At 32.6% G+C, this 25,616-nt stretch overlaps 3 protein-coding genes and 1 pseudogene across 3 annotated transcripts; 3 read left to right on the forward strand and 1 right to left on the reverse strand.

Moving 5' to 3' along the window:
- Positions 1-222: 222 nt before the first annotated feature.
- On the forward strand, positions 223-1,179 carry LOC148547005 (uncharacterized). The gene has a single exon (XM_088495251.1). It carries the CDS (start codon positions 223-225, stop codon positions 1,177-1,179), a length of 957 nt encoding a protein of 318 aa, XP_088351377.1.
- Positions 1,180-2,521: 1,342 nt separating this feature from the next.
- Positions 2,522-3,128, reverse strand: LOC148547006 (uncharacterized). Its single transcript, XM_088496480.1, has 2 exons — positions 3,039-3,128; positions 2,522-2,968 (listed from the first exon to the last, which is right to left on the reverse strand). Exons 1-2 carry the CDS (start codon positions 3,126-3,128, stop codon positions 2,522-2,524), a joined length of 537 nt encoding a protein of 178 aa, XP_088352606.1.
- Positions 3,129-5,730: 2,602 nt separating this feature from the next.
- On the forward strand, positions 5,731-7,733 carry LOC107614545 (exocyst complex component EXO70H1). Its single transcript, XM_016316737.3, has one exon. The coding sequence runs from the start codon at positions 5,823-5,825 to the stop codon at positions 7,506-7,508; it is 1,686 nt and encodes a 561-aa protein (XP_016172223.1). The 5' UTR covers positions 5,731-5,822; the 3' UTR covers positions 7,509-7,733.
- Positions 7,734-19,388: 11,655 nt separating this feature from the next.
- On the forward strand, positions 19,389-21,598 carry LOC107612181 (3-ketoacyl-CoA synthase 12 pseudogene; annotated as a pseudogene).
- The last annotated feature ends 4,018 nt before the right edge of the window (positions 21,599-25,616 follow it).

Here is a 25,616-nt window from a genome sequence, read left to right on the forward strand (position 1 = left end):
GCCGCCTTATCCAGGTTCCTCCCATCAATCTCTACACAATCACACCATTTCTACAACATACTCAAAAAATAAACAAAATTCGAGTGGAATAAAGAATGCGAGATAGCTTTCCAAAAGCTCAAAGCGACATTATCGTCTCCTTCGGTCCTACAAAATCCCAGCCAAGGTAAGCCTTTATTAATATACTTATCTGTTACTACTAACGCCATAAGCTCGGCACTAATGACAGAAATAAAAGAAAAACAAGAACCAGTATATTTTGTTAGCAAGACATTACAAAACGCCGAGCTAAGATACTCATCAATGGAGAAGCTAGCATACGCACTGGTCATCTCAGCTAGAAGGCTAAGGCACTATTTCCAAAGCAACAAAATCATAGTAAAAACTAACCAGCCTTTACGTCAAATTCTAACACGACCAGAGGTATCCGGAAGACTAGTAAAGTGGTCAATCGAGCTCTCCGAGTTCGACATCGACTATGAACCAAGGACAGCAATGAAAGCGCAAATACTGGCCGTCTTTATAGCAGAGCTAGCAGAGCAACCATCACAACATTATACATGGGAACTATACGTCGACGGGGCCTCCAACAATGAAGGCTCCGGAGCAGGAGTGCTACTTACAAACAAACATAACCTGCAAGCTGAGCAGTCCATCAGATTCACATTTCAGACAAGCAACAATCAAGCCGAATACGAGGCACTACTCCCAAGACTAAAGCTGGCTCTCAAAATTACCCATCTCCAATTATACTGTGACTCACAACTAGTAGTACAGCAGGTAACCGGGCATTTTCAGGTAAAAGATCAGCTACTAGAAAAATACCACAGCTCTGTAAAAGAGCTCCTCACTCATTTTCATTTCGTACAAATCACACACATAGCTTGGAAACAAAACACCCGAGCAGATGCACTCTCAAAATTAGCAACAACTAGAAAATTTGCAACTGATTATGTTATATCTCAACTAACATTCACTGATCCAAGTTTTAGCAACATACCTATATTTTCAATATCTAAGGAAGAAGACTGGAGAGTGCCGTACAAGCAATACATACAATCAGGAAGAATACCTCCAACACCAGACACCAAAATATTCAAAAGACGTGCAGCATCATTCACCATGATTGGAAACGAGTTATACAGAAGAGGCCAAAAACGCCATGGACAAAGCCCATGAAGGAGTATGTGGCAACCACATAGGAGGATTAAGCCTAGCATCCAAAATAGCACGGGCAGGGTATTACTGGCCATCGATGAAAAATGATTGCATCGACAAAGTCAAAAAATGTGACAGCTACCAAAAGCATGGGTCGGCCATCAACAACCCTGCCGAACAATTACACACCTCGGAGGTAAGCTGACCTTTCCAGAAATGGGGGCTGGATATTCTCGGTCCTTTTTCAAAAGCACCAGGACAGGTAAAATACTTGTAGCAATTGATTACTTTTCAAAATGGATAGAGGCAACTCCATTAGCAAAAATAAGAGCTGATAAAGTAAGATCTTTCATTTGGAAAAATATTATTTGTCGTTTTAGTATACCTCATCATATTATCACTGACAATGGTCGGCAGTTCACCGACCAAAATTTAGCATCTTTTTTACATGAATTTCAGATAAAACACCATTTTTTGTCAGTTGAACACCCACAAACTAACGGACTCGCGGAGGCTGCCAACAAGGTCATCCTCAATGCTTTAAAGAAAAAGCTCGGCAACGCAAAAGGAGAATGGGCCGAGCTAATACCAGAGGTCCTCTGGGGCTACAATACCACAATACAAACAACAACACAAGAAACACCGTTCAGACTGGTGTATAGGGCGGATGCCATGATCCCAGTCGAAATCTCAGTAGCGTCACCTCGTAGAAATCCTATCTCGGCCAAGCAAAACGAAAACATCAGAAGAGTGGAACTCGACACAATCGACGAAGATAGAGAACAAGCAAGAATAAAACAATTAGCAATGCAAGAAATAATAAGAAGGAAGTACAACAAGAAAGTACAGCCAAGAGCATTCCACGAGCATGACCTCGTCCTCAGAAGAACAGAGGAAGCAAGAAGGCAACATACACATGGCGAGTTAGCAGCCTCATGGGAGTGGCCATACCGAGTTGTACAGGTACTCGGAAAAGGGGCATATAAACTTCAAACCTTAGAGGGCGGAGACGTCCCTGGAATCTAGAATGTTTCATCTTTGAAATCTTACTCATCATAGAAACGATATGGACAGGAGGAGATACTCTTTTTCCCTACGCCCAGGATTTTCTCCCACATAGGGTTTTTTTTCTTGAGGAGGTTTTAATGAGGTCCCTCACACCCATATCAACCACATGTACAAATCTTCTATACTATCTATAATAAAACAACATCGTCAAACTCATACAACTAACAAAATCAAACAAAAGATACAAACAAGGTCTACCAAACCATAATATACCATAAGTCAATTACATACTATCAAGTATTTCAAAAAGCAAAGAGCTTTACAAACAAAAAACGGCAAAGGCATACTAAAATCATTAATCTGCCTTCCCAACAGAAGCACTCTCGTCCCCTTTCTCGGACAGAGCCTCATCATCAAGCAACTGCCCGTTGCTAACAACTTTCGTAACATCTAATTTACTAACATCAAAAGAAGGAGACAAAACTCCTATCTGTGCTACAGCACGGTCAAACCCGAGAGTAAAAGCTGACAGGACCTCCTCCTCCAACTCAGGAATTCGAGCTACTGCCTTCTCAATTTCCTCAACCTTAGACTCAAGATCAAGCCTAACTTTCTGAAGCTCAGATTCAACATTTTTAACCTTCTCTTTCAAACCCCTAACTTCAGTTTTCAACTTCTCCACCCGCGCATCCCTCTCCTCTAAAGACTCTTTCAATTTTTTAATCGCAGCAACTTGATCGCCATCCAAAATGGCATCCAGTTCTGAAGTCTGACCAATAGAGAGAAGCCTTGCCCCAATCACCTACAGAAAACCAGAAAATTACAAACAAATTTTACAATAGATCAACAAATCAAACAAAACACCAATATACCTGCAAATAGCGAGCAATCCCAACTTTGCCAGCATCATGGATGATCTTAACATCAGCATCCACCTGAGCAACCTCGTCAGCAACAGCCATAAAGGGATACTCAGAAGATCAGAGAGAACTCTGAGGACCTTCTTTATAGCCATGAAGAACCACTTGACTCTCGTAAGCCGCACTAATCTCTTCGGCAGTAAAACAACCAGAGCCCTCTTTCACAGCAGTAAGGTCAACAATCTTCGATGACCCATCACCCCTTTTTCTCTTAAAACCTCCATCATGCTTTCCCCTACCTCCCTCACCATCCTTAACCAAATTAGTAGACAACCCCTCCTTTTTCCTTCCTTTTTGTTTTGGAAACATAAGCTTTCAAGTTAGCAGTAGTAAGCGTAGGAGCTTTCTCACCTACAGAAAAACAAAGAAACCACATAAGAACACAAAAACATAGCCAAACCAAAGTCTAAACCACACAGCTGCTATGTTACCTAGATACTCTTCCATTGCCTCCTTATCCCCTTCAAGCTCTAAAAGAGTGGAAATAGAAAGTAAAGAGGACGACGACGTCACATCCATCAAAAAATTCAACAAACACTCTTCACTAGCCACCCTATTCTCGCAGTCTAAAATCTGTTTAGGCTATGGGGACCAAAAGACAGGAAACCTCTCCTCAAGCAACGAATCCAAGAAGAATGGGTAAAAATCCTCAACAACCTGAAACTTAACAAACATTTCCTTAAAATATTTAAAAGATTGTTTGAACAAGGTAAAAATCCCACGGCCTGGATGACCACTCAAGTTTACCCACCCACCCCTGCGAACCTCCTTAGCTTGGAACAAAGAGAAAAACAAACCAAGTGAAGGGTAACATCCTAAATAATCCATCAGACACTCAAATGCTCTAACAAACGCCCAGGAATTTGGGTGCAGTTGTGTAGGAGCACAGTTCAACTGATGTAAAACCCCACATTCGAAGTCAGTAAAAGAAAAACGCATACCAAGTTCAGTCAACAAGCATGTATAAATATAAAAGTAACTCCAATTGGACCTCTTCTCACAAACCCTGTCATTTTCATTGCATGGCAGAAACCTAACCTCCAATTCGTGGCCATGCCTTACCTACCTAGCCCCATTCAACTGTTTCACCAGCTCATCATTACTAAAAATAGAAATACGGCCTCTAACATCACTATCAACCCAGCTATAGGCATCACCTTCATCAACAGCAACTGATTCCTTTTTCCCCATTTACAAAGAAACAAAAGAAAACCAACAAGTAATCCACGACAAGAACGATTCACTAACCTTTTTTAGTCATGATGCACTCCCTCGAAACAAGTACAATGTAATGGGGAGCAAACGTTCAAAACAGTCAGTTGAAGAGACAACTTCAACTTCCAAGACAGCCACTACCCCACGTTTTCTCACCCATTAAGGCCAAAAAGAAGAAAACGGACAACACATGCAGCAATAAGGCCCAACATATAACAACCCATAAAAAATATATATATATATATATATATATATATATATATATATATATATGTTGCACTTGGGGGCTCCATCACAGGTCTCCTAATACAAAGCTCCAGAAGCCGAAAAATAAATAAGCTCAACCTGTTTTTGTTAACAGGACAAGCTTGGGGGCTGTGATCCATACCGAAATACTCAGCTTCAAGAGCTTTGACCGAGCTTATCAAAAACAGAAAACGTAATAGCCGAAACTTCTCAACTAACTGAGTTCCAGGGAATCTTCCCAACTTACCGAGATTTTGGGACCAAACAGATAATATCCCTAACAGACCCATTAGTAATCTCAGAGTAACGGTAAAATGACTAAGCTCTCTCATCTATATAAGTCATCACCTAACCCCACTCAGGGACACGATTTTCTTCTTCTGAATGCTTAAGAAGAACACTACAATTCACAAAACACATTTTTTACTGCTCTCTTTTAAAGTATTCTCTTTTATTCAGGAATATTACTGACTTGAGCGTCGGAGTCCTTTTTTCAGGTTCCACGCCAGTCTCACCCCAGTTCCGAGGAGCAATTTCCGAGTTATAAAAGAACTGCCCAGCCTGCCCGCAGACGAGCTATAATTCGGAAGCCATTCTCCAGAACGAAACACGTAGTATAATCGATATATTTTGTTTAAATCCTGAAATAATTTAAAATATCTTTATCTCGCTACCAAAAAAGGACTTACATTAAAATTTCCATTCTCAGTAACAAGAATTAATTTTCAGCACACTGCTTTTGCAAATTTATGATAAACAATATGCTTGTTTTGTTACTTTCCTTTATGCCTTGGGTAAAAGCAAAGGCTTGTTGCTTGCCATACATTTGCTGTCAAGAATAAAAAAGTAGGTAATTTTAGCATAAGTAGTGTTAAAATTGCGCGTTGTTTGGACAGCCGTTTCAGAAATTCCCAAATAAAATAGAGCAGTTATAACTTATAACACGATAATTAGAATGAACCAAACTATTCCTACCCAAATTAGACATGAGCTGTGATTAATGAGATACTTAGCTGAACTCTTTAACTCCACTCTCTCCGTCGTTGTCAGATTATAGTATTTACCGCGTTTGCGAGTCGCTTTCATTTCTTTACAAGCCACAGCCTACACCTACCCCCAACGGATTTAGTCCATTTCACTTTTCCTCTATAAATACCCCCTCCTCTCAGTCTCACACCCTCTCCAAAACCAAATTGAGTTATGTTCCCTGTAAACACAAAAACAATTAATTAATTGAGAATCCTATTTTTTCGTCGTCTCTTGAAAACAAAAAAAATGGTTCTTAGAAAGGGATTGCTCATCGTTAACCACCAGGAGGGTTCTAACTGGGAAACATCGTTAAGTATGGAAAACGCTCGCTCCATCATAGCAAAATGGGACCCACTTCCCAACGGCAGCGAAAACAAAGACTCAACTCCTCTCTTCACTAACACGCGCCAAGAAGCCAAACGGTACCTTAACGCCGTTTCAAATCTACATTCCGCTATGCAACACCTCCTCACACTGGATTCCTCCTCGGACCAGCTCGTCGAGGCTTGTTCCCTGATGCAAGTCGCCATGAACAGGCTCGAGAGAGAGTTATATCGTGTATCGGCTGAGATTAGGGACCATGTTGACGATGATAATATTCGCCATGCTGCTGCCAAGGAGGATTTGAAGGCAATCGTGGAGTGTATGTTCTTCGCTGGATATGGCAAAGAGTGCGTCCAGATTTACTCCAAGGTCAGAAAGTCCAATGTCACTGAGGCACTGCAGAATCTCGGAGTGGAAAAGCCTAGGCTCTCTAAGATGAAGAAGATGCAGTGGGAGATGTTCGATTTTAAGATCAAGACCTGGCTCAACGCCGTCAAATTCGCCGTCGGAGCTCTGTTTCCCGTTGAGAGGAGTCTCATTAACCAAATCTTTCCCTCATCGGAGAACACGACCGTAGTCGAGTCCTGCTTCGCGGAGATTTGCAAAGACGGTGCCGAAATGTTGTTTCTGTTCCCTGAAATCATAGCAAAGTGCGAGAAAACGCCGGAGAAAATGTTCCGACTACTCGATCTCTACGAAGCACTCTCTCAAAATTGGCCTAAAATCAAGGACATATTCTCATACGAATCAACCTCAAGCGTAAGGTTACAAGTCGGAGTTTCACATATGAAAATCGGCGAGGCCGTTAGAGCAACGTTATCGGCCTTCGAATCGGCGATTACTAAGGAGTCATCAAAGACGCCGGTCCCCAGCGGCAGGATCCACCCGCTCACTCGCTACGTCATGAACTACATCTCATTCCTAGCCGATTACAGCGACGCGCTCACCAACATACTCATCGATTCGCCAAAGACTCCCATGCCGGAGTCCTACTTCCGGACACCGAAGCTCCCGGCGAAAACTCCAGCGCCTCCGGAGCTGGCGGAGCGGCTGGCGTGGGAGATTCTTCTGCTGCTCTGCAAGATCGACGGAAAAGCAGAGCTCTACAAGAACGTGGCGCTGGGTTACCTGTTTCTTGCGAACAACATGCAATACGTGGTCACAAAGGCGCGGAACACGAAACTAGGTTCCATCCTGGGCGACGATTGGCTCGCGAGTCACGATCAAAAGGTGAAGGAATACGCATCCAAGTACGTGAACATGGCGTGGAGTATGGTGGAGATGTCTCTGCCGGAGAATCCAAAAGCGGCGATGCAACCGGCGGAAGCTTCCGCCAAGTTCCATATCTTCAATATGGCGTTCCAGGAAGCGTGCCAGATGCAGTCCACGTGGATCGCACCTGACCTGAAACTGCGGGATGATATCCAGAAATCGGTTGTTTCGAAGCTGGTGCCTAAGTACCGGGATTTCTACGAGACGAATCGGGTCGGGTCGGATTCGGTTATAGCGTTCTCACCCGATGATTTGCAGAATCATATTTCTTTTATTTTGCATGATGTTGAAGATCCGGGCAGCATTACTACCCATTTTTCTTCCTTTCTTCGATAGCAAGCTTGTTCCACGTCATTTGTTTTAATATTTCATTTTTCTGTTGATGCAAATAGTAGGATGAGGGGTTAATTAGATGTATAATCTGCATAGAGACTTAGGGAGTTATGTTGTGTACAGTGGAAACCATGGAGTATAGAATTAATTATGTTGCATCCAATTATTGAGATGCTTACAAGTTACAACAGACATAATAATGCTAGAATGACTTTGTTCTTTTTTTTTTTTTTTTTTTGTGATACATTGATTTATTCAAGGTATATAGTCTTGAACTTTCTGATACTAGCTAGTGGATTGTTATGTTATGAACAATATTATCATAAGACACTAATAAATGATCTTACATGTATTTTTCAAAAAAGACGTAGTTTAAAAGGTATTGTGTGACCTGATTTCTTTCATTTAAATTCAAGGCATCGAAGGCGATTAGGATATTTCTTCTGCAGCAATAACATGAGCAATGAATCTCTCACTTGTTCTGCATATTCTTTATTTTATTTATTTATTTATCTTTCTGTTTGTTTGTTGAAATTAAAGGTTCTTCATCGTTTTCATCTGCTATATAAGATTCACAACTCAAATTGCACTAAGCTTTCCTTGATCGAAACAACAACTGTCACAAATATGAAAGTAACGCAGAGAAAAATATATTGAAAATATAAATATTCTATATATTAACCTGTCACAAAAGGATTCATAGTCAATTTTCTATGTATTGAAAGCCGGCAAGGTTTTTTTTTTTGGGTCATTTAAAGGTAAATAGGAGTTGGCTCTAGCCCACAAATACACGAGTTTAAGTCTATTGATCCAAGAAATTGAATGGATCATGTAGGCCCAAAAAGGTTTTTGGTTGCACTTTGTAAGTCTAACCCAAAAGAGTTGAATAACAACAATTCATCTTTTAATGAATTTGTCTGATAGTGTCCAAAAACTAAATAAGGTATTTGTCTGATAGAGATAGGGCTAAGAATGATCTATTGATCTCTTGATTGGCATCTATATAATAAGATGGATCCAGTCAAGCAAACCAAGTTGCGAAAACACATAAAACAAAAGAGTAGCTACCATCCTGTTCTTAATACCCAAAAATAAAAAACTACCATGAGTCCAGTGCCCACAAAAAATAACTGTAATACTAGAAAGACAAAAAGAAATATGAACGAAACTTATCCTTTTCTAACTAAAATAGTTTTTTGTTATCAACCATTTAAAAAAAAGAAGAAGATAAAGCTCTGTTTATTGTATAATGTTTGTAAATATATTTACAAAAATTAAGAAACTAAAATGATTTTAAGGATAGAACAAGTATATAGCATTATTGGAGACAAATTTCTTATAGAATACGCCAACACGGCACTATCTAGAAAACGAAAAAATAATAATGACTATACATTAGATTGAAAATAAATACTTTTTTTGATATTATATAAAATTGGCCATGCACTAATGGGGAGCAACTTGGTTGGAATTCGATATGTAGGTAGCATTTGGTGGAGAGACAGAGACAAAAAAACTGAGATAGAGAGATAGAGACTAAGAGACAGAGATTAAATAAATCTCAGTATTCTATTTGGTACAAAATGGGAGACAGAAATTGAAATAAGAATGAAACTCTAATTTAATTTGCACAAAGGATAAAATTAAAATTAATTAATTGAAATAAGGGTATTTTAGGTATTAAATGTTATTAAAATTCCAGTCGCTATTTCTAAAAATTGTAGTCCCCTATGTCCTCACTTTTTGGAGATACTGAAATATGAAATTTTGGTGACAAATACAGAAATTTTAGTACCACTCTCTAAACCAACAAACAGAGTCTCAGTCTCTCAAAACCTCAAAACCTCAAAACCAAACACTACCGTAATGATTGAAGAAATCATGAAGACGTGTTGAATAATATGCTAACTATAACTTGGATACTCTCATGCTCAGACAGACAATTGGTCAGAAGTATTTGCAGTTATATTTAGTTATTAGAAAAAAATAAACTTCTATTAGGATTTTATTATAATTTTTTTAATTATTAGAATTCTCTCTATAAATAAGAGTTTTAAAATTAAAATAAAAGGTTGGAATTATTTGACAAATACTCTAAATATCCTAACGCTATAAACGAATTTACAAACAAAAATTAAATATTCCTTCAAATTTTTCTTTCGATTTCTCTTTATTTTTTATTGTACTTTTTCTTTCCAATTCTCATTTATGCATTTAACTTTTACCTTCAATTTATCTTCTCCTTTCATCTTATTCAATTTTTTTTATATCTTTTCCTTCCTTTTATCTTAAATTTTCTATTGATATTGTCTTTGGCTTGAATTCACAAAAAAAAATAGATTTTCCTTTCAAATTATTAGTCGAACCATCGTTAATTTACTAAAAATTGACAAAACATTATATAACACCAAAAAAATTATCTTGTGAATACTTGAAGATTGCAGTCTCCAACTTTGGTTGATTAAACATATATCTGCAAGGCTGCAACCAATAACTTATGCTCGATATAAATATTAGATATGTCTCAGGACAAAAAAACCATTAAAATATCATTAGAGTTTATTATTTTTAGTTATTATTTTTAATTATTAATTTAATTTTTTAAATTTAATAATTTAACAACATATTTTAGTTCATATTTTTACGTATTAAATAACTAATATAATTATTTACTAAAAATAATAAATTCTAACTATTTTTTAATATTTTTTTTTTTTAATTAGACATGTACCTATGCCATAGACTTGTGAAGTTGTTAGTCTCTTCATGTCTAATTTTATAAAAACTTATGATCTAACAAGAAACGCACGATACACCCAAATATTTTAGAACAATTTTAATAGAGTATATTTAGAGTATTATTTTTAATATTTTTAAAAAATAAATTAATTTAGAGTTAAAATTTGTATTAAAATTAATTGATGAAATAAAATTGATATCAATTTAGAAATACAGTATTTTATTGATAAAGAATCAATAAAATTTTGATATTTGTATAATTATGTTGATAAAATAATAATTAAAAGTAATATAAAGTTCTAACTACATTAATACTAAGTATTAGAGAAACAAAATTTACTTTTAGTTTTAAATTATTATTTACGACATATACTCCCATAAATATTTATATGTTATTTTATACGACCCAAAATAAAATTAAAATTAGATCTAAGGATTAAAGATGCTCTAAGTATTAGTATTAGGAAAAGTCTAAGGGTCAGCAATTTATTAAATTTTGCTTAACATATAACTAGCAAAAGAAAAGTGAGTAATCTCACACTATTAGATGAAATTTTACACCATTAAAATCATCATTGATAACTACAAATCACAAAAATTGCTAGCCCCTAACACTCCTCTTAGTATTATTCAATCTGAAATTATTATAAAAAAATTAAGAGAACCATTTTTGCATTGATCTTAATAACCTAGCTGTAGATGCACGGAGCAGCCATGGACAGAAGTTCATTAAGACGGAGGTATTAGTTAAGATCGAGAGAGCATCGTTGTTGGTTCTTGATCCATTAAGTGACCACAATTTCAACTTGTAATTTTGTTCAGTAAATGGAAAGAAGCAAAAATTGCGAGTTTATAAAAAATTTTGTCTCTCTTTTAGATTTTTTTTTACAATAAAAATTTTAGTATTTATTATTTTAATTTCTTTCATTATATTTGTTATTTAAAGTATCTTTAATATTATCTATCCAATTGTACAAGGTATAAAAAAAAAATTATTTTTAGTATTTCTGCTGCTTTCTCACAAGTTCTTGTCCGAACTTGAGATTTTTCCAACAAGAAGTTCATTAAGACCGTGGTATTAGTTAAGATGGAAAGAGCATAGAGACGTATATAGATGTAGACATGAAACTAAAACGAGGGTTCCCATTCATGGCTGACAAGGACATTGAAATGTGTAGACTATGCGCCCCCATTCTTCTTTGCCGCCAGCTCAATAATTTCACACCAAATGATGTTGATCATGCATGAGCTAGTTAGTACCTAGCTCGATTCTTCTAGTGGTTCTAGATATACTGTATAACGGATTTGGTTATTCATATAGGTGTATTAATTAACTAGCTAATCTTTTGGGCGATTAATTGTTATTATGAGCCTTACATTCAATGGATTCTCCTTCTATATATAGATTTGAGTTAGTCAGCTATAATGATTATTGGTGCTCGGTTTTATGCATCTAATCAAAAGACCTACTACACATACAAATCTTTTTTGGCTTACAAGTCTTATAAGTTGGCACAAGCCTAACAAAAAATACGCATTATACTCCCACATTCAAGAGTAAATAAACGCACGTTATTCAACCACTTTCTATTTCCAAAGCGCGTTACTTACCATGCATTATAAACGACTCTTCTTCTTCTTCCTCCATGAAAACGAGTTTTTTGCCAAATTTGAAGATAATGGAACTTCAGAAATACACCCAAACGATTACAGAAATACACCCAAAGGATTACAGAAATACACCCAAACGATTATAGAAATACACCCAAAGAATTACAGAAATACACCCAAAGGATTACAAAAACTACACCCAAAAGATTTAAGAAATACACCCAAAATTCGTTAAAGTACACCTTATGCATAATTCAGAACTCTTTCTCTTTCTCCTCCTCATCTTCTGCTGCTTCTTCTTCTTCAAAAACGATTTCAGAGCTTGATGTCAAAAAACAATGAAAATCGAGAATAACGAAGAAAGAAAACAAATAGAAAAGCACGTAAATAAAGAAGGAGAAAGAGAAGGCAAGAAACGAAAGAAAAGAAGAAGAAGAAGAAGAGGAAGAAGAAGAACGTGCAGCAAGAAGAAGAAGAAGGTGCAGTGAAAACGTGCAATAACAGTTGAAGAAGGAGAAAGAGAAGGCAATAAACGAAAGAAAAGAAGAAGAAGAAGAAGAGGAAGAGGAAGAAGAGGACGAGGAAGAAGAACGTGCAGCAGGAAGAAGAAGGTGCAGTAAAAACGTGCAGTAATGGTTGAAGAAGGAGAAAGAGAAGGTAAGAAACGAAAGAAAAGAAGAAGAAAAAAGAGGAAGAGGAAGAAGAACAAGCGCAAGATAAAGAAGAATGTGCACTTGTAAAGACTTGTATAAAAAAACAATGATTGTATGTGGAGAATTTCTCTCTAATCAAATTGTTAAAAGAAATTTTTTTATACATTCAATGTAATTAAGTCATATAATTTGTTTATTTAAATTATTTATATTTGGGCCTTATCACGATAGAGTATTGGCCCATGGTCAATAATACGCAATTCATGTTGGAAAGTAGTAGAATTTTACATGAGCTAGGTCATCATACAGTTGTTGATGTTCTCCTTCAAGTAGTTTCTGTCAAATTGCTATCGAAAACTCAGCAAGGGAAGACAATTTTTGGGTGAATGCACATCTAGTTGGTACATATAATGTGTCATTTTTATATATATACAGCTAGCAATCCAGTAATCCACTGGCGTATATAGTTCTTTTCACGAAAACGTAATAACATCATCTTTTATATATGCATTTTTCACATGAGTATATATATGCATGTAATTAATTAATATGTAAGTACTATTAATTGTGATAGGGACTGTGGGTCATGTGTAAAATAAATTGAGTGGACCTTTATTTTACGTGATGTCTTGGATCATAATCCATAATCATTGTATATTTTATTATTTTGTGAATCCATAAGTATGTCTGTTTGGTTCGAAAAAGTTTTGTACAAGGCTAACATTTGAAAACTTAACTTTATTTTTTTATTATTATTTCCCAAATGTTTTGACTTTGATCCGTTGAATCTATAAAATAAAGAACCCTAATAAAGCTTTCATCTCATCTTGCATTTATGTAATATCAGTTAGATAAACATGCATGAAGGTATTAAATATGATGATTGACTAGAATGAGTTAGTTGGGCACAGGAATTGACGACTTTCATGCAGAACGTTACGTATATGTTCACATCCAAGTATATATATATGAATATTATATTATCAATACTATTGACTTTGCAATTATATTTCTAAACTTAAATTGATTTATCTTTTAATTTATTCTTTATATTTTCCTTTAAATAATAATATTTCTGTTTTTACATGATAACTTTGTCTGATGTATATCTCAATTTTTAAAAGGATATTAAATTTTTTTTTGAAAGATAAAGCATATTTTCGTCTTTTAAAAAAAAATTTGATGAATATTTATAAAAAATGCTCTAACACTTAAATTAGTACGAAAAGTATATTAAAATAATAATAAACTTTTTTATTTATTTTATATTAAAATTGAAAAACTCTTAACGATTAATATAATTTATTATTTTTTGTCAATATTTTTAATCATCAATCTAATTTTTTTAATTTAACAATTCAGCAATATATTTTTAATTTATATTTTTAAATATTGTTAATTAACTGCTGATGATCAAAAACAATAAATTTTACCGTCTTTTAGCATTCTTTATTAAAATTCTTTTTTTTAGAGTTATTAAAAATCGAATGCTAACTAAACTTTTAAATAAAAAGCCTGATAAATGTTATAAATTATTTTTAAAAAAAAACTTGAATTAATAAAAGGAGACCATGAAAAGTTATTTTTCTAACAATCACATTCATATTGTATAGTATATATGATAGTAATATTCCTTGTTTTAAAACAATATTGATTGTAGAATTAAATAATTAAAAGTAGATACAATATAATTTTACCAAATAAAGCCGATAATATAATAGAAAGCATATTGCTATTTAAGGGAGAAATATGAACGTGTATGGAAATCTTATCTGTAAGAAAGAATCTGATGCATCTTTGCGTTCATAAATACCCTGTTGCCAAATTGTTGATAATTAGTTGAGAGATATAAATGAAATGGGTTTATAATTTAACTATCAATTTAGCATTCCTTTTATCCTTTAGGCTTTAGCTATGAAGAATTTTATTTTAAGGGTAGAAACACAGTCGTTATCAATAAAATTTATTATTTTTAATTAATATTTAATCAATTTTAAATATTAAAAATTAAATTCTAAATTTTAATAATATAAAAATACAATAATAATGCAAATTGTTGATTAATATTAGTAAAAAAATTCGTTTTTTAATAGTTATCTTTAAACAATTATACTAAATTTATATTATAATTGGTCATTAACTAAGTCATCTAAATAGAATATATATTAATGTATATTTTATTTATATTTAAATATAAAATACATATTAAAAATAAATTAAACTAAATATGTATTATCTATAAATACATAATAATTAATTTTAATAATTAATTTTAATGTGTAAATAATAATTTTTAAAATTTTAATAATGCTTTATTGTGATATTCTTGTCATGGCCTATATTAAGATGTCTAAACAAGTCACTCCCTAATAACTCTACTTATTCTAACTCAAAATAAATGGTATTCATATCTCTTATACATAAATGTTTAGAGTAGTTAGTTTGGTATTTTTTGGTATTCTTTTCAATCATATCATCAAAGACTTTGAGGAAGATTCAACCTCTGAAATCTTGTATGAGGACAATTTATAGACATGACCAATGTATTAAAAATTGTATACTCTTCTAACAGACCATCAAGAATAGCTGAGATATGATCATCTTCTTAAATTTTGTACCCAACAACATATAAAGAATCAACTAATTGCTAAATTGTGTTAAAGTATTTAAGAATGGTGCCAGTTTTTTTTTACAGACTTTAGCTGTGCCTTCAAGCTTTGTATTCTAGTCGCTGATGAATATTTTAAAGTAGTCATTAAGTGTATTTCATACCTCATAAAAATTGTAACAGTGAAGGATTTTATTCTTAAATGGTGTTGTAACTGAGGCAAGAATTTAAGTAGACAATGTGAGATCATCGAGTCTCCAATTCTTGAATTCAGCAGTTTCAATATTTGTTTTTTTGGCAGCATCTTTTTTAAATTGCGTTGGAACCTTGGATTGGTATAAATAATCTTTAAAATTGAAATTTTGAATTGTGAAAAAAACCTGGAATTTTTAGGTATTGAAATTATTATCCACCAATTTATCAGAAATTGATAAAATTGAGTTTTTAGTAGTAAATGAATCTAATAAAGTGATTGACATGATAAAAAAAAAGGACCAAAAAAAAAGAAAAAAAAAACAAAGAATTATTCAAGAATTTATGCAAAAAAATAAGAATCGATAATCTAATTCACGCAAATGAGTGACTTTAGATACCATAAAAACTTTGTATAAAAAAAAAGATAAAAGGACAAATAGGTCCCTAACCTTTTATCCTGCGGACATTTTCGTTCCTGACCATTGAAAAATACTTTTAAGTCTCTGACATTCACAAAACTTGGACGGATTAGTCCCTCCGTCCAAATGCCTCTGTCAGAGACTGATCCGTCTAAATGTCTCCGTCAGGAATTGATCTGTCCAAATTTTGTGAAGGTCATGGATTTAAAAGTATTTTTCAATAGTCAAGGACAAAAATGTCCACAAAACAAAAAGTCAAGGACCTATTTGTACTTTTCTCAACAAAAAAATTGAAATCCGACCATAAAAAGTTAAAGATGAAAGAGAGAAATGAAACTCTAAACTTGTAGAAAAAACTAATATCATTGACTAAAGAATACCAAACTAACTTCTCTTAACAATAAAAAAGTGAGACAACAAAAAAGACACAAAAAAATCAAGCCTAACTTTTGTATAGGTTAATCTTGCCCAGTGCCTACTTTGGTGGGCCCGGAGAGGGGGATATAATAATGCAAGAGATATAACTTTGTGTAGTATTTATTAATTAAAAAATAATCAACTCAATTTAACAGCAATAATAACAAAGTAGTATTGTCCTCCAGGATTTTCCTTTCTCATAATAACTTAACTAAAACACATACGGTTTAACAACTCATGGGTTCAACATAAAATAATTGTCCCCTCCCCCTCTTTTTATGATGAATATGAGTAATTTTCCATGCTAAATTGCTACCGCTAATATTTTATACATTAAAAATTGTGGGTAATCAATACTTCTTATAATCTTTTTAATAGACCCGCTAATTTTATAACAAAATATTAAATTTAAAAAAAATTAAAAGTCAAATATAATTTAAGCCAACTCAAACTAATTTTTTATATTTTTACTTTAAAATTTAAAAAATTAGAATAATAAAAAGTTATTTTTTCTTTTTCTATAACAAATTTTTTATTTTTTAACTAATTAGCTTTAATTAGCTACCTTTTAATTGATTACCTCAAAGAATCGATTAATTTATTTAACAAGACACTGATTTACTCTTCAATTATTTTTTGATTACTTCAATTAAATAAAAGAGTGAAAGTTAAGTGAGTGAGGATGAGTTAGTATTAGATTCAATTTAAATGTTTTTTTATTTATTTATGGTGAATACTTGGATGCAATTATTTTTATGTGAAGTTAATAAATATTAGATAATAATTTATTTAAATATATTAAATTATTTAACCATTTTTAATTAACAATTTCACACAAAAATAACTATATGTGAATTTTTAAGTCTAATTAATAGTTAACTAACTATTGTGTATTAGTATTTTAGTTGGCTACTACTATATCTAATACGATTATTTATTCATATACTATTTTAATTTCAATGGATAATGCTAGGTAACAATGGCGAAGCTTTGTTAGGACAATGGGGGGAACTTTGTTAGGACAATGGGGGCATGGCCCCAAAGGTTTTGTAAAAAAATTAATATTTTTTTTCACATAAAATAAGGTTAGCTTAGATGGTTAAGTTTACATATTTCTATCCTATGTATCTGAGTTCAACATTTATGTTTATCATTCACTTAATTTTTTATTTTTGTGTGACTAGTAGTATGCCACATGCTAATAAATAGTCATTATTTTATTTTTTAAATCAACATTTCCAACTACATGTCATTGTAGTATTAGCACTATATACATTAATAGATTTTGATATTTTATTTTATTAGAAAGTTAAAATTTTATTTTGGTGCAATATATTATTTAATTGTAATAGAAATAACAATAAAGATAACTAGTTTTGAAACTTTTGAAAAATAGATGTTTTTAAAAATAATTTTTTTTAAAATGTTAAAAATTAACTTATAAATTATAATTTATTTGTATAATTAAAAAATAGTTTTTTCAAAAGAAAATTTATTTTTTAGATTAAAAATATTTTTTATGTGCAAAAATTAGTTTTTTTTTTGTAAAAAAATCTATTATTTTTTAAAATTTAATTTTTATTTTTAAAACTAATGTGTTAATTTTATAACCAATTAATAACTAATTTTATCATTTAAAATCAGTTTGGTTTATTAACTTAAACCAAATTTTTAGTTAACCAAAATCAGCTTTAGTTTTTTAGTTAACCTTAGCTATATATAGTTGCACTAATTAATAACAAATTTAAAAATTAATTATATTTACAATTTTTTTAATATAAATATTATATAATTTTTTAATTATTTTTGTTAAATTTTTTGGCTCCTCCAAAAAAATTTTTGAAGCTCCGCCACTGCTAGATAAACAAAAAAAATAATCAGAACTTGTCTTATTTAACATTAATTAATTGTCGTAATAATTAATAAATATTAAATAAGATAAATTATAATTATTTTTGACTGATTTTCTTTTGGTTATCAAACATTTTGGTTCTTCAATATATCTCATGTTGATTGTAGTCTAATGCCTATTGCGGCCGGTCTACGTTTAATCACTTATTAATTGAAACATGTGCAGGCATCTATGCTGAGCGCATGTGCTACTATATGAACTAAAGTGATGTGCCCCCTCTATACGAAGCTTGTTTTTCACTTGGTAGTATAAATTTTCCAATTATTAGGAATTGAAGATCTTAAATTTCAATCGTTTCAAATAATAGCAAGAGGAGTGATAGAGGTCAGCAATTTTTATAATTTGTAATTATTAAATAGTTATTAATAATATTTTTAATAATATAAAATTTTATTTAATGATATGAGATTATTCATTTTTTTATCTGATTATATATTAGTCAAAATTTAATAAAATTGTTGACCCTAAATTTTTTCTAATAGGAAATAGCTAAGCTAATACTTATACATATAATGTATATAGATATCTATACGCTCTTCAAGTTTAACTATATAAAGAAGCACGACTGAAAGCGCGTCTGTAATAATTTAACAAGGCTAGTTGAAAAATTAAATTTCATAACCTAACCCAAGTTTATTACTCGTACGGCCAAACACAGTTGTCGCTTCCAATTCCCGTATCATTTTTTCTGTACCAGTAAATATTATTCCGTAATAACACTGTTGCTTTTTCTTTTCTATATGAGGCAAAACTTGCACTTTATAGAATAGTAAATTTCAATGGTATGATATGATACGCAGTTGTAGACAGGATAAATCGTGAAAGTGGAAAGTCATTCTATAAGGGGTGAAGAGCCATTTTGCAGACAATAATAAAAAGTAGATCGAGAATCATACGGTATATTCACGCGAAATTAAAAGTTAAAAAGATAAAAATTTAGCTGCATTTATCAATATGTAAAATTATTATTCAAACACAGTTAGATAATAATACAATCAAGCATATTAAATTATTTAATATAATTAAATTAATATATAATAATTAAAAATTTAAATATCATATAATAGCATATAATGTGATATTATTTTTAAAAGAAATCTAAAATTAAAGCCGATGAATGATTATATGTATGTAATAGTATTTATTTATTAATCACATACACTCTGTGACTATATGCAGTACGATTCTTTATATAATATCACATAATGGCCATTCCTTCTTCGTCATATTATTTCGTTTCTTAAGTGTGAAATGTGAATAAAAACATAGATTGGTAAGCTACTAACTGTAGGTTATAAATGGCTTTCATATATTTTTTTCACCGCAAAAATCCAACAACGAACTCGTGCATGACAGCGTAAACTTGCTGGCAATAAATATTGGAAAATATGATATCATAAAAGAAGAAAATGTATGTAGAAGATGTTGGGTATGGAGGTATGGTATATAATGGAGTTAGAAACTGAAAAAACGAAGGGGAAAGTGTTGGCTTTCACATGCATGCCCAAGGTGTGACCAGTTCTTTGCATTAAAGAACGACACGGAATCAATTGAAATTCAGATAAGTTTGTTGGCAGTTGAGACCTCATTCATTCATTCTTACTATAAAAGTATCACTATACCACCCCTCCCCCCTCTTCAATTCAAATCCATTTGTTATCTCTCTATCTCTATAATGGAGTTGTTTTCCTCTTCCCTCACTGCTACTACTATACTACTCTATGTAGTAACGCCATTATTGTACTTGTGCTTCCTTGTGTGGAAGGTGGTGAATCACAAAAGGGACCATGAATGCTACATTTTAGGGTACCAATGCTACAAGCCAGGCGATGATAGAAAGCTTGGAACTCAATGCAGCGGCAGCATCATATCCAGGAACAAAACCTTGGCTCTCAACGACTTCAAGTTCCTTCTCAAAGCCATTGTCAGATCCGGCCTTGGCGAAGAAACTTACGTTCCAAGGAACTTCCTCCAAGGCCGCGAGTCTAACCCTACCGTAAACGACGCCGTTTCGGAAATGGACGAGTTTTTCCACGACTCGATTGCCAAACTCCTCGCCAAAACCGGCGTCTCCGCCTCCGACATCGACGTCCTGGTGGTCAACGTCTCCATGTTCCCGTCAGTCCCGTCGCTGACTTCAAGAATCATCAACCACTACAAGATGAGGGACGACGTGAAGGCTTTCAACCTCACCGGCATGGGGTGCAGTGCAAGCTTGGTATCTCTTGACGTAGTCCAGAACATTCTCAAGTCGCAGAGAAACAAGTGTGCTTTGTTGGTTACTTCAGAGTCCTTGAGCCCTAACTGGTACTCAGGGAACGACAGATCCATGGTCCTCGCCAATTGTTTGTTTCGAACCGGAGGATGCGCTATTCTTTTGAGTAACAAGAGTTGGTTGAAGCATAAAGCCATATTCAAGCTCAAGTGCTTGGTGAGAACACACCATGGCGCCAAAGATGATGCATACGGTTGCTGCAACCAGAAGGAGGACGATGAAGGTAGGCTTGGGTTCTACCTAGGGAAGAATCTCCCTAAGGCAGCAACAAGAGCCTTTGTTGACAATTTAAGAGTCTTATCCCCCAAGATTTTACCAGCTAGGGAGATGCTTAGATTCTTACTCGTTTCCCTCCTCAGAAAATTTAAATCTGCCACGTCAGCACCTAAAGGAGCAGCTCTAGCAACAAACACAAAATATGGTAATAAATCGCCTTTGAATTTAAAGACCGGAGTAGATCATTTCTGTTTGCACACCGGAGGGAAGGCGGTTATTGATGGGATAGGGATGAGTTTGGATCTGACTGAGTATGATCTGGAGCCGGCGAGGATGACGCTGCACCGGTTTGGAAACACGTCAGCAAGCAGCTTGTGGTATGTGTTAGCGTACATGGAAGCTAAGAGGAGGCTCAAGAGAGGGGACAGGGTATTGATGATAAGCTTTGGTGCGGGATTTAAATGTAACAGCTGTTTGTGGCAAGTAATGAAGGATGTTGAGGATAGGAATGTGTGGGATGAATGCATTGATCACTATCCACCACACTCCCTTGCCAACCCTTTCATGGAGCAGTACGGTTGGATCAATGCTGTTGAGGATCCAACCAACTTCAACCTTCTTAGTCAGCCTGTTACTAACTAGTACAGTTGACTTCACTTGAAATTGATAGTAAAAAATTGTTAGAATTTTACGTTCACTTTCATTGTCATTCTGAAGTTTTCGATCTCTTGATGATAGGTAACAATGTTAATTAATTACAGTGCTTAGCTTCTTCATTCTCTGGATTATTACTACATTTTTCTGTAAACTATATATTATACTATATTGTTGTATGTTGAATCCCTTAAGCTGTGGTGGTGGGCTATGTTAGTTTCGATTTGTGGATTAGTGAAGACTATATATCACACACAATCAGGTTTTGTGTTTTTTTTTTCCGTAGTTTTCGTTTCTCGTTTGTTTAAATTGCTAGGTTCGTTGTAGCAATAATGATTTTCCATTTTAGTCAAAACATATTAACAAAACAGTTCTTGTACTTTCCAAAATTTATTACGTGTACGATGTTCATTAATAGAGTACTATAATTAGTTTTGATTATTGGACCCGATGGATGTGCATATTTTGTTTTCTTAACTCAACTTTTAATTTTCTTTTGTCAACAATAATATGATATATATTTATTTATTCTTTACAATATATAGTTGCTTGTATCTTTTCATGTAGATTTGAAAGTTAATATATATAGACAAATTTTTGTGTCTAATTATATTAATTTTAAGTATACCTAGAAATGGAAAAGCAGTAATACATAGTTATCCGAATTTGGTCCACAGTAATATAATTAAGAGTGATGCATGTTATTTAGATCACAAACTCCTGAAAACCTTTAAACAAGCAGAAATAAATTAAAGGGAGTATTGTTCCCTGAAATTAAAGAATGGAATTTTGCTAGGATTGCTTTTTCGTTAACTAGGTACAAGCTAAGCTAATGAGTGTTTTCACATATCTTTCTCATTTAGTTACAAATAAATAGGAAGGAATACCTTAGCTTGAAGCACTTTCTTATACATGCCAAAAGTAATATTATCAGAAATTAAATAATCGCACATAAAATGGGCCATATATATATATATATATATATGCCCACTTGTTGGTAGCCACTTGTTGGTAGCCATTATTATTATTGTTTGTTATAATAATGAATATTGTTGTAAAATTACGTTTTTTAAAAGAATATATGAAGAGTTATATTTTTAATATATTTTTTAAATAATTTTATTTATTTATTTAAATTTGATACTATATTATAATATATGTTTCGTGAATTGCCTTTCAAATTCATTGGATGATAATGATGTTGAATCAACCGTGGGAGTTTTCGATCATCGAGAAGATTTCAGAGAAGAATCAATTGAGAGAATATAAGATGAGAAGACACCACATCCAATTCAAAATCTTAAGGTGTTAATTTAATGGGTCTCTCATCTTATAAACTCCTCACTTTTTTTTACTTTTTTTAAAGTGAGACTAACTTCAACACTCCTCACACTTGCAACAATAAAAGATGAAGTCAATAAATGTATATGTAGAGGAACATTCATATATGGAAAAACATGGTGACGGGACGACCCATTACTCACTGGACAACTGGCCTCAACAGACATACATTAAATTTCTAACACAGTAGTTCAGATTTCAGAACCAGAATTTACTGCCATCCATCCTTCCTTGAAACTGGCTTTACTCACTGATTGCTCATTGTAAAATAATTTTCCAAACAACTAACATTTTAACTGTAGTCGGACTAATCTCTTTGATTTTTGTACTTAACACATGAAAACATTAAAACACTCCATTAAAAAAAATTAATAAAATTACACCATCTAAAAATTTAAATTAATAAAAAAATAACATAAATGATTATATATTTAATATTTTTTAAATAAAAACTTTTTTAAGTTTAAATTTTTGTATAAACTTTTTTTTATTTATCTTATACTATTTTTTTATTTTTAGAATTCTAATATCATATCATAAAATTACTTATTCTAAAAGATTAAACTAATAAAAAAATATAACATAAATAATTATATATCTAACAAAAAATTTAGCTAAAATGCTAGGTTTTTTCATCCTATACTACTTGAACTTAATATATATTTTGGCACCACAAACACCTATTCATTTTTATATTTGACACACCTCTCTTTTATCTACAAATCAAAACTGGAATAATATACAAATCTAACATAATGGGTGAAAATAATATGATTTTTTTTTTACCAAATATATGAGACTCGAACCCGCAACCTATTAATTGAGTATGGGGAGATTATGTCATTTGAACTATTACTCATTGGCGATTTTCTTTTCTTGTTGACGTGAGTAAAAAATATGAACAATATCATGCGTTACGTTATTAATTACACTTTCTTATACACTTTATTTTCTTTTTTATTCGTACATTTCGTAACGGCCAAGTCCTATGTGGTAGCTATCTCTTTCGTGCATATTAATTGCACGACGACCAACTTGGCTGTGATTTGGTGGAACATGCAGATATTGGATTTATATATATATACTACGTTCATGTACAGCACAGTATAGTAACTAATTAGCTATCAGTATTATTATATTATCTTTTTTTTTTTTGGTCTTGGTATTATTATGTTATCAATGTAGTAGTTCCTTTCAAAATTAAAATTTTTGTACGGAATTTACTTCTTGATTTAACAAAAAAAAAAGAAAAAAAGAAAACACCAGAAAGTTGGGTATGCCATTTGTAGGCAATGCCCATTATTGTAAAAGGAATATAGGCTTCTACATTGGAAGCAACAGCATATAGTGACATATTATGGTTCAGGGAGATCTATATGAGTTGATGCTACTAGTCAAGCTTCCAAATTTTGAAATCTGACTGGGACATAGCAGAGCTGTGTGGTCAAAATACCAAAAAAAATAAGGTGGAGGTGGAGAACGGGTTATTTAATTTTTACCCCTGAAAAGATAGATGTAGAGCACGTGAAGAAACAAGGTAGTAAAATTCAAAATGTTTTTAAATAATATATAATACTACTATATATTTGCCATTTAATTAAGAAAAAGATATAGTTTTATATTTTCGGGTAATATTAGGAAGACAAAAAAAAAAAAAAAACAGCAGAACTTGTCTTATTTAATATTTATTAATTGTCGCAACAATTAATGAATGCTAAATAAGATAAGTTATCACTGTTTTTGGCTGATTTTCTTTGGTTACCAAATATTTCTGAATATTTTCTATCTTGGTCAGCGAATCTGCAGATGCCAAAATCCGAAGGCAATGTTATGACAAGGGGTGTGGGATGAATTAATTACACATACATTTGAAGAACGCATCGAGCAATAAATGAAAAATAAAGTGACTATGCAGTGGGATATGGCTGTATTCAGATTAAGATAAATACTTGGTCGAGTTTTTGGTGCAGTGACAATCCATTTATCTCGTGAGCAACTAGATTTAAATTTAAAATTTGGTTGAGACTAATATAGGAATTGAATTTTTAAAAGTGTTGTATGTGTGATTATGTAGTGTGCATGAATTTGTGATAATGCAATGCTAAGAGTGGATGCTATTCAACTCATTAGACCAAAAAAAATAAAGACAAATATATTAAAAAAAATATTTTTTTTAAACATACATGTAGGCTACGTATTAAAATAAAATTTTAATTATTTTATTTTTTATCAATGATTTTTAAAATAAAAAAATAAAAATATATTAAAAAATACATATAATATTTTCTTTAATTTTTCATATGAACTAAGAATTAAAAAAAAAAAATCAAAAGTGGTTTTAACCATTTTGACTTTTGACTTTTGAGTGTGTATTTACGAGTGTATTAATTTCTCTTGTATGATTAGATTAAAATTGAAAATTTATTATTTTTCTGGGCACAATAGTGAAAATTATTGTTTCCCTATTACCAATTTTCTTCTAGTTTTTGGTAGTTTGTGCCTTTGTGAGATTAAGCCCATAAGCAATATTTCTTAGCATGTTGTGTTTTGGTCTATGTGCATTTTTTGGTTTCCCTACCTTTGAAATCTTGAAGCTTACATGGCGGATTGGGCATGAATAGACGGTAATTAACTTAAAGCCCAATGGACTTGAAACTTGAAAGTGCTTTCTAAACACAAGAGCCCAATGCATATGATATAGCTAGTTTACTTGGTCAACAAGTGACACTTTGGTAGTCAAATTGGGTTGGTTTAGTTGTTAGTTCACCAGTTTGCTTAAACAAATATCGGAGATTCGAATTTCGCCTTATGCATGCACTAAACCCTTAAATGGAGATTAGTACTGTGGCAGATTAGTCCTTGACCTGTCGGATTAAAGAATATCGTAGAAAACCAAAAAAATTAGAGTAATTTTTTAGAGGGAATTAATGTAAAAATATATATATAATTTTAGAAGACGAAAAAAATAAAATTAAACGGGACTAATATAAAACTTAAAAAGTTATATACATAAAAAATTTTAAATTGGAGAGCCATTGCCCCTTCAAATGTATGAGGCTCCGCCCCTGTTC

Source organism: Arachis ipaensis, chromosome B8 (assembly GCF_059453495.1).
Source record: "Arachis ipaensis isolate K30076 ecotype BB chromosome B8, ASM5945349v1, whole genome shotgun sequence".
Classification (NCBI taxonomy): Eukaryota; Viridiplantae; Streptophyta; class Magnoliopsida; order Fabales; family Fabaceae; genus Arachis; species Arachis ipaensis.